Raw genomic sequence first — 10,086 nt, 5'->3', positions numbered from 1 at the left:
TTTGATACACCTATGACACAATTCTAAAACAATTGTGATGCATTTATCATACAATTCCCCCAACTTCATTTTCTCTGAGCCTCTGAAATTTTACCTAAATCCATTTTTAACTTAACCAATTTTCCTCAAAATTAAGATATAAACTACAAGGTATATTTTCCATCACTTTCAAGAACACCCAATCCAACAATCACAAATTCGTAAATTCTGAAAATTGAATTCAAAGTTTTGAAGCTTTTTATTGATGTCAATGGAGAGCCCATTATCGCTGCAATTTTAGAGATAAATTTTTGCCATTTTCGTTTGCATTGTGAGAGAAGTGTCGATTTTGAGTGACAAATATGAGAGAGAGAGAGAGAGAGAGAGAGAGAGAGAGAGAGAGAGAGAGTAATATGAAATATTTTGAAAAAATAGATGAAATTCGAATTTTTAGGAGGTGGGCTGGTGAAAGAGAGAGGAATGGAATGTTAAATTTAAGGAATCTTTTACTTTTTATTTTTATTTTTATAGTTTTGTTCAAAAACGATAAATATAGATATAGAATGTAATATAGTATGAACCTAAATAAAAATGGTAAATAAATTTCTATTATAGTACAAATAAGTAAATTTTCCAACTAAAATAGGTATAATATATAGTAATTATTCAATGGGTAGGATTCTTAACAAGCAAAACAAGGATAATTATTTTGGCTTCTATAGGTATTTGTGTATTTTTCCCTAAACTATTATCATAAAGTGAACAAAATATCTAGCTCTAACCATAAAAAGAGCACGGGATAGTCAGTTTTCGGACTAGCCATTCAAAAATAGCCAGCGTTTGCAAAGTCATTGAAAAATAGTCACTATTTTGCTGCAACACAGAAAGTTCCAGCATAATATACTGGAGATCAGTGCACCTGTGTATGAACTTCCAGTATATTATGCTGGAACTCCAACACGCGGAAAGTTCCAATATATATACTGGAGATTGGAGCACCGGAGCACCGGTGCTCCAATCTCCAGTATATTATGCTGGACCGGTATATTATACTGGAACTCCAGTATATTATAATGGAGTTCCAATATATTATTCTAGAGTATTTTTTTGGATTTTGAACAGTGTTTTCGTTTAGATTTATCTTTCATAAAAAGTGGCTAAATTTCGATTACTCTTAAAACTGTGACTATTTTTAAATGATCACTTGTAAATCTGACTATTTTTGAATTTCTTCCCTAACCATACTGTTGGCATGTCGGGCCAGTGAAGACTCCTTTGGAAGTTGAGACTGGTCATGATGTTGGGCCAATTGAATACAATAGAATGACAAAATAGGTTATTTCGGTGCTAGTATTGACTTTTTTTAATTCCAGTATCAAAAGTTTTAAGGGAAAAATTGCATGCCAGAATTTTAAAGTCACTCGACATAATTTTTCCGATCGTTAAAATTTTGAAACATGTTGTGCATAATTATAAAGCTCGCCTAATTGTCAGATTTTTGCCACAAATTCTGTCGAATCACCAGAAAATTTTCAGCATTGAAGCTGAAAAATCTTGTGATCTGTCATAATTTTTGGTGTTTGAAAATTCTGGTTATCATCATAATTTTTAGTGCTTTAATATTTTGGCAAGTATATTTTAAAATTTTAATGCGGGATTATTCTCCCAAAAAACTTTAAGGAAATCAAAATATAAAAATAATTTAGAAAAAGTTCCATCCAGTGTAATTTTCGGTCCATCGTGATCGTAGAATTTGGGGTATTATCACTTTTAACTAGGGGTGTTCATAAAAATCCGAAAAATCGAACCAAACCGAAAACCAAACCAAACCGACACAAAAAACCGATACGTTTTGGTTTGGTTTGGTTTTGGTTTTAAAATTTAAAAACCGATCAAACTTAGTTTGGTTTTGGTTTTAATGAAAAAAAAACCGAACCAAACCGAATATATGAGTAGCTATTTTATATTTATTATTGCACCTATATATATGTATACTTTTATACAAAGTTTAAATTTTTTTATAGTAAATGTTAATCGTTTGCGATTTTAGTACAGTTTTTTACCTTTGCATTCTGTTTTATTGGTAGTTTTCTTTTGTTAAGTGTAAGAATCTATTTCATGTTAAAAATAATATATTTTTAATCGAGTCCTTAAATTATTCATCACTATTTGATTCAATTATCATTAATATATCTTGGTAAATAATAGATTTCTCAAAGGGCAATTAATTTAATAGTGTTACGTTGAAAATGTAGTCGCCGAAACATGTGTTTGGTAGTGTATGTCTTATATTTAAGAAAAAACCGACAAATAACCGAAAAAATTAAAAAACCGACATAAACCGAATCGAGAAAGAACCGACTTAATTGGTTTGGTTTGGTTCTAATATTTGAAAAACCGACTTACTTGGTTTGGTTTCATTTTAAGGAAAAACCGATCTAAACCGAACCATGAACACCCCTACTTTTAACCCGCGTCAGAAACTACTTACATCTGGTAGCCAAAAATATATATATATATATATATATATATATATATATATATATATATATATATATATATATATATATATATATATATATATTGACTATTATTTTTATACAAGTGTAATTCTTCCTAGAATGTTGCCCGAGTACAAAGCTCCACTCGTCAAATTTGATAATGGGCCAACGAGATTTATGTAGAAACTTCTCGGCATCTGCACATCAACCTTGGTTAAAAAATGGGAAATTACCAGCTATGTTCATTTATAGGTAGCTCATTATAAAAATTGGTCAATTGATAAAATATTACTAATATTAGCCAAATTAGCCAATTAGCTATTTGTAGCAAAAAAAAAATATCAAATTTTTGCTTTGTTTTGAGTGGGTGTTATTAGAATAGATTGGGCACAACTTAAGGAGCTTGAATCTCAGTTTTGGGATGATTTGGTGAAGTTTTGAGGTGGTTTGAATTGAAAATTTGGAGTAAAAGCTGAACATGAAAAAAAATGATATGTGTATCACACTGTGTATCATTTGTGTATCACATATGTATTATATTTGTATCAATTGTGTATCACATGTATATCCGTATACCTGTGTGTGAGATACATGCGTGATACATGTTTGATACATGTATCGCAGAAGACTTTTTTGAACTCGATTTAATTATGAATTTTGATACAATACCACTCCAAATCACCTCCAATCTTCCTCAAATTTTGTATATTGACTTATCTATATATTTTCAATGAATTTCAACTATACCCATTGAAAAAGTTCCTTTTTTGTTTAGATTTTTGGAATATTTGTATAGATTTTTGTATTTCATCACCTTATTTGCTACCCCGTCCATGAAATTTCTTTCCGTCTTGTATCTAATGTTGCTAATCACACTTAAAAATATGGAATGTGATTTTTGCATGTGATTCTTTGAGAGAAAGAACCCTATTATTTGGTTTTTCAATTTTTGTTGGCTAGTTATGATAAATTTATGACTAATGGCTAGAGGTTGGTAAGTTGACATTTATTTGGGACTTGTGTAAGTTTCCTAGAAAAATATCGTAGCGGAAACGAATATCGCGAAAGTACCTGACATCCCTCTAAGCACGCCTATAAATACCCATCGGCTCCTCCTCCTTGAACCAGCTAAAATTGAAACCTGAAAGCAAATTAAGAAAATTCTCAAAGGCTCACTGAAAATGTCATTGATTCCAAGAATGTTCGGAGATCGACGAAGCAGCGTCTTCGATCCATTCTCAATTGACGTGTGGGATCCTTTCAGGGAATTGGGTTCCAATTCACGGGAGACTTCTGCATTCGCTAACACACGAGTCGACTGGAAGGAAACTCCTGAGGCTCATGTGTTCAAGGCCGATCTCCCTGGGCTTAAGAAGGAGGAAGTGAAAGTGGAGATCGAAGACAATAGGGTTCTTCAAATCAGCGGAGAGAGGAACGTGGAGAAAGAAGATAAGAATGATACATGGCACCGTGTGGAACGCACCAGCGGCAAATTCATGAGAAGATTCAGGCTCCCGGAGAATGCGAAAATGGATCAAGTTAAGGCGGCGATGGAGAATGGAGTGCTTACTATTACTGTTCCGAAAGAAGAGGTGAAGAAGCCAGATGTCAAATCCATTGAGATCACTGGTTAGATAGACGCTTTAGCTAGCTGAAATATGTAAGTACGCTATGATATGTGCAAGTATATAGGAAATCGAATAGATGTCTTTTGCGAAGATTTGAAGTTGCTCTGTTTTTGTATCTTGTCTGTGGTCGAGTTTGTTAAAGGCGTGTTTGATGTAAATTCTTTGAAATTCTCTGTGGAAAAGGCAGTAGTGTTGTTATAGAATCAAAGTGTTCTATTATCCTACAATTCTGTTCGATTTCCCGTATTTTTCCTTCTTCTTCGTCTGCTTAACTACTTTTGGGTGAGGGTCAGAGGGTGTACCTAGTAAAGTCAACAACTTTAAGTTTTTCACTCGATTCTTGCACTTTAATTTCAGTGTCAAAGTAAAGATATGTTAACTTATTAACGAATCTACATTCAAAACCATTTCGATCCGTTTAGCAAATCATTATCCTTTTATTGGGAGAATTTGAGAAAAGAACTACGAACCATGGTGCAAAGTTAGATTGCTGAGCTTGTGACCCAGAGATCGATCAAGATTGAGATCGACCAAGATCGAGACCGAGCAAGATATCGAGCGAGATCGAGGAAAGCTTATTGAGTCAAATAACGAAAAGCCGAAATATCCGCAATCGGGAATCCCGGCACGTATCAAGAAGAGGCTGATTAATTAGCTAATCATGAGATTTCTTACCTCGTATAGACTTGTTTCAAGAGTAGGACTACCCTACTATATAAAGGGGGTTTGATCATTTATAACACACATCATATTCACGCAATACAAAGCAATATACTATCATTTTCTAGCTTTCATTATCTTGTTATTCTGTTCATATGCGAGTTGGAACATCTTTGGTTCAAGGGTGACTGAACTTGAGGGCTAAGACTATTCAATTTGTGTGGTTTGCATTTATTCATTTATCGTCAATTTCAATACTAATTTATTCATCTTAATTTGTACCAAGTTGTATCACGTGTCCTTTAAACCGCGTATAAATTTAATTGTTATCCGATTTTAGGGTAAATAGTTTGCGTCCACCGTGGGGCTAAGGATAATAGTAGTTACCTGGTACAAAATTTTGTAACACACACTATTTTACACTTGTTCTTTGAAGTATCTTTGATTACATGATTAAAAAATGTCAAACTCTCAATCAGTACCTCGACACATTGGCAATGATTTCGGCCACCACGGTGAAAATTATAACATAGCACCAGGGAACGATGTACCCCCGGTTGGCCTCGATGGAGTTCCGGCTGTAGATCCAATCGACGTCAGTTTACATGTAGCCATCAACGGAAATTTGGCTGTCCATCCCGAAGGCAGCGTCTGTGGGGATGCTCGATCAGCCGCTTAAAGCGTACGCGATGGTGAAGATGGCGGGATCAGCCTGCGATTGATCTTCGAAATGTTGCAGGCTCAGTAGGCAGCAATAGCCCAGCTCCAAAACCTTAATTATACACCGAGCAAGGTCGAGCCCGAGCCGTCCCGGGAAGTTGTACACAGGGTCGAATCGGTTTCAAGAAAATCGAGCGAGAAAGAGTCGGAGACCAACCCTGCGATCATGAAGATGCTCGAAGAACTAACAAAGCGAATTGAGTCGGGAGAAAAGAAGATCGAGGCAAACGACAAGAAGGTGGAAACTTATAACTCCAGGGTTGACCAAATCCAGGGGCACCACCAATACTGAAAGGACTGGATTCCAAAAAGTTCGTATAAAAACCTTGCCCCCCGAATGCGGCTCCGAAACCAATCCCCAAGAAGTTTCGGATGCCCGAGATTCCTAAGTATAATGAAACGACTGATCCAAACGAGCACGTCACCTCCTACATGTGTGCCATCAAAGGGAATGATCTAGAAGATGACAAGATCGAATCCGTCTTGCTGAAGAAATTCGGGGAGACCCTATCGAAGGGAGCTATGATATGGTACCATAATTTACCAACTAATTTTATTGACTCATTTGTTATGCTTGCAAATTCTTTTGTAAAGGCACATGCCAGGGCCATCAAGGTCGAAACCAGAAAGTCGGACCTTTTCAAGGTGAGGCAGAAGGAGAACGAAATGCTCAGAGAATTCGTGTCTCGATTCCAAATGGAACGGATGGACTTGTCACCGGTCACTGATGATTGGGTTGTTCAAGCTTTCACACAAGGGATCAACGTTCGAAGCTCAGTAGCTTCACAGCAATTGAAGCAGAATTTGATAGAATAGCCGGCTGTTACTTGGGCCGATGTGCATAATCGGTATTAGTCAAAGATCGGGGTTGAGGGCGATCAACTTGGGGCTCCTTCGGGGTCCATTTATCCTATCAGACCCGTCGATAGAATCAAGAGGGATATAGACCGAGAACCAAGGTCGAACAGAGATCGATATCAGCCGTATAATTGATATCATAGGGGCAACGGATCTGGGCAAAATTCTGCTTGGAATGAAAGGTGAAATGATCGAGGTCAAGGTTCACGGGGACTCATGAGTAATAACGGCTTCGATAGATCTATCGGTCCCAAAGAGGCACCACGATTATCAAAGTACAACTTTAATATGGACGCAGCTGCCATCGTATCGGCTATCGGACGCATCAAAGATACCAAGTGGCCTCGACCTTTGCAAACTGATCCAACACAAAGGGATCCCAACCAAATATGCAAATATCGTGGCACACATGGCCACAGGATGGAGGATTGCCGACAATTGAGGAAGGAAGAAGCCCGGTTGTTTAACAATAGTCACCTTCAAAAATTTCGGAGTACTAAGAATCACTTCAGAAACAGGGACTCCAACAAACAAAATGAACAAGAAGAACCCCAGCACGTCATCCATATGATCATCGGCGGGGTCGATATTCCTCAAGATCCGATGATAAAATGCACTAAAGTTTCAATCACAAGGGAAAAATGGACTCGAGATTACCTACCAGAAGGGACTCTATCTTTCAACGACGAGGATGCAGAAGGAATCATGAAACCCCATAATGATGCACTGGTAATTTCTATATTTATGAATAAAACTCAAGTTAAACGTGTGATAATTGATCTAGGTAGCTCGGCCAACATCATTCGATCAAGGGTCGTAGAACAACTTGGCCTACATGACCATTACCTGCGGCCTGAGTAATAAGCAAATTCAACATGGCTTGCGAAACTACTAAGGGAGAAATAACATTGCCGGTAAACATAGCCAGTACCACCTAGGAGACCAAGTTTTATGTAATCGAGGGGTACATGAGATACAATGCCCTGTTCGGAAGACCATGGATCCACAACATGGGGGTCGTGCTCTCGACCCTTCACCAGGTATAAAAATTTCCAACACTAGAGGGGATAAAGACGGTTTACGGGGAACAACCCGCCGCAAAGAAGATGTTTGCCGTCGATGAAGGAATTTCAATATCAACACTCTCGTTGACACAGGACTCAGGTTCGAAAGCGAAACAGGAAGTCAAATAGCAATCATCGACGCCAGCCTTGACCTAATCGGACAAGCAAGGGATTGACGAAGGTGATGACTACGGGGTTCCTCGATCCTTTATCGCCCCTGATAATTCCTATGCTACCAAATCAACGGTCGAAGAGCTGGAGCAGATCATGCTGATCGAACATCTTCCTGATCGAAAGGTATACCTGGGCACAGGGTTAACTCCTGAGCTCAGGAAAAAACTCGTTCAATTTCTTACAGGATAGGGATCCCACCGGAGATCACTACTCACAAACTGAGCTTGGACCCGAAGTTCGATCCGGTAAAGCAGAAAAGGAGACGAGATCAAGCATGCCTTCAATAAGGACGAGGTAACTAAACTCATTAAAATACGGTCTATCCGGGAGGTCAAATACCCGGAATGGTTAGCAAATGTAGTAGTAGTTCCTAAGAAAGGGAAAAAACTAAGAATGTGTGTAGATTATAAAGATTTAAATAAGGCATGTCCCAAAGATTCTTTCCCTTTGCCTAACATCGATCGCATGATCGATGGCACAGCCGGCCACGAGATTCTCAGTTTTCTCGATGCCTATTCCGGGTATAATGAAATACAGATGGATCCGGGTGACCAAGAAAAAACCAATTCATCACTAAGTATGGCACATAGTGCTATAAAGTAATGCCATTCGGATTAAAAAATTTCGGTGCCACTTACCAACGACTAGTGAACTGAATGTTCGAAGAACAAATAGGGAAAACCTTGGAAGTTTATATTGACGATATGTTAGTTAAGTCCCTGCGAGTAGAGGGCTAGTTAAAGTATTTGCATGAAACCTCCAGTATACTGAAGAAATACAATATGAAGCTGAATCCAGAAAAGTGTGCGTTCGGGGTCAGGTCCCATAAATTTCTCGGATTCATGGTATCCAACCGAGGGATCGAGATCAACCCTGGCAAGATCAAAACTTTCGAGGATATCACGGTAGTGGATAATGTGAAGGTAGTACAAAGGTTAACCGGGCGCATTGCAGCCTTGGGGCGATTCATCTCGAGGTCGTCCGATAAAAGCCATCGATTTTTCTCGTTGCTAAAAAAGAAAAACAACTTCACATGGAGCCCAGAATGACAACGGGCCTTAGAAGAACTTAAGTGATACTTATCGAGCCCGCCATTGCTTCACACGCCAATGGCAGACGAACGACTATACTTGTATCTAGCAGTATCGAAAATAGCAGTAAGTAGAGTCTTAGTTCGGGAAGAGCAAGGTACGTAATTTCCGATTTATTATGTTAGTAGGACCTTAGGTGAGGCCGAAACTAGATATCCTCACCTAGAAAAATTGGCACTCGCCTTGCTAAGTGCCTCTAGAAAACTGAAACCATATTTCCAGTGCCATCCTATATGTGTTGTGACAACCTACCCATTACGAAATATAATGCATAATCCCGAACTCTCGGGGCGATTGGCCAAATGGGCCGTGGAAATCAGCGAGTACGATATCGAATATCAACCCCGAACAACCATTATATCCCAAATTTTGGCAGATTTCGTAGCCGACTTTACGCCGACCCTGATACCCAAAGTCGAAAGAGAGTTGTTGGTAAACTCGGAAACGTCTTCGCAAATCTGGACCCTCTTTACGGACGGTGCCTCGGAACGTAAAGAGGTATGGACTTGGCATCGTTCTGAGGCCACCCACAGGCAATATAGTTAGACAATCTATTAGAACTGTAAAATTGACCTAACAACGAGGCCGAATATGAGGCCATGATTACAGGTCTCGAACTGGCCAAAGGCTTGGGGGAGGAGGTGATCGAAGCTAAGTGTAACTCCCTCCTTGTAGTAAACCAAGTTAACGGAACGTTCGAAGTCAGAGAAGAACGAATGCAAAGATACCTAGACAAGTTACAGGTAGCGTTACATCGGTTCAAAGAGTGGACTTTGCAGCACGTCCCTCGAGATCAAAATAGTGAGGCCGATGCCCTTGCGAACTTAGGATCGTCGGTCGAAGATGACGAGCTCAACTCGGGATGACTACTCATGAGGTCGATAGTAGAGCAAGGTCACGCCGAAATAAACTCCACAAGCTTAACTTGAGATTGGAGATATAAATACATAGAGTAGCTATGGTACTAGGAAGATCGGTTGGGGCAATGTCATGATTGTCAACTGGGTGAGGGGATGGTGAAGGAATGTATGATTTTTGTGGGAGGCATTTGTGTAGTGTTTAATGGATTAACGGATGTAATGGAGGAAGGCGATTGCCATGAGGCATGTCATAGGGCTCATGTTGTGCAACAGTGTGCATGGGTGTTTGGGTGTTGGAAGGTGATGATGGCTAATGGGGAATTGAGGAATTAGGGTTAATGGAGTGTATAGTAGGGTTAGTAGGGTTGGCATGCGATTCAGACATAGGGTTGGCATGCAAGAGGTTGGTGATGATGGTTTGTAGGTCCTGCATAGGTTCATTGTCAGAGAATGTGAATTTGTATGTAGAGGAATGATAGTGTTAGTAGTGATGGCGATGTGGAACGCATTGGAGACTGTAGGGTTTGTAGCGGTGGTATTTGGGGTGTTTA

At 39.0% G+C, this 10,086-nt stretch overlaps 1 protein-coding gene across 1 annotated transcript; it reads left to right on the top strand.

Moving 5' to 3' along the window:
* Positions 1-3,587: 3,587 nt before the first annotated feature.
* LOC109239375 (17.6 kDa class I heat shock protein-like) lies at positions 3,588-4,332 on the top strand. The gene has a single exon (XM_019405930.1). It carries the CDS (start codon positions 3,662-3,664, stop codon positions 4,112-4,114), a length of 453 nt encoding a protein of 150 aa, XP_019261475.1. The 5' UTR covers positions 3,588-3,661; the 3' UTR covers positions 4,115-4,332.
* Positions 4,333-10,086: the final 5,754 nt, after the last annotated feature.

Source organism: Nicotiana attenuata, unplaced genomic scaffold (genome assembly GCF_001879085.1).
Source record: "Nicotiana attenuata strain UT unplaced genomic scaffold, NIATTr2, whole genome shotgun sequence".
Lineage (NCBI taxonomy): Eukaryota > Viridiplantae > Streptophyta > Magnoliopsida > Solanales > Solanaceae > Nicotiana > Nicotiana attenuata.
The sequence above is the reverse complement of the archived record's forward strand: the minus strand, read 5'-3'. Positions and strand labels throughout refer to the sequence as shown.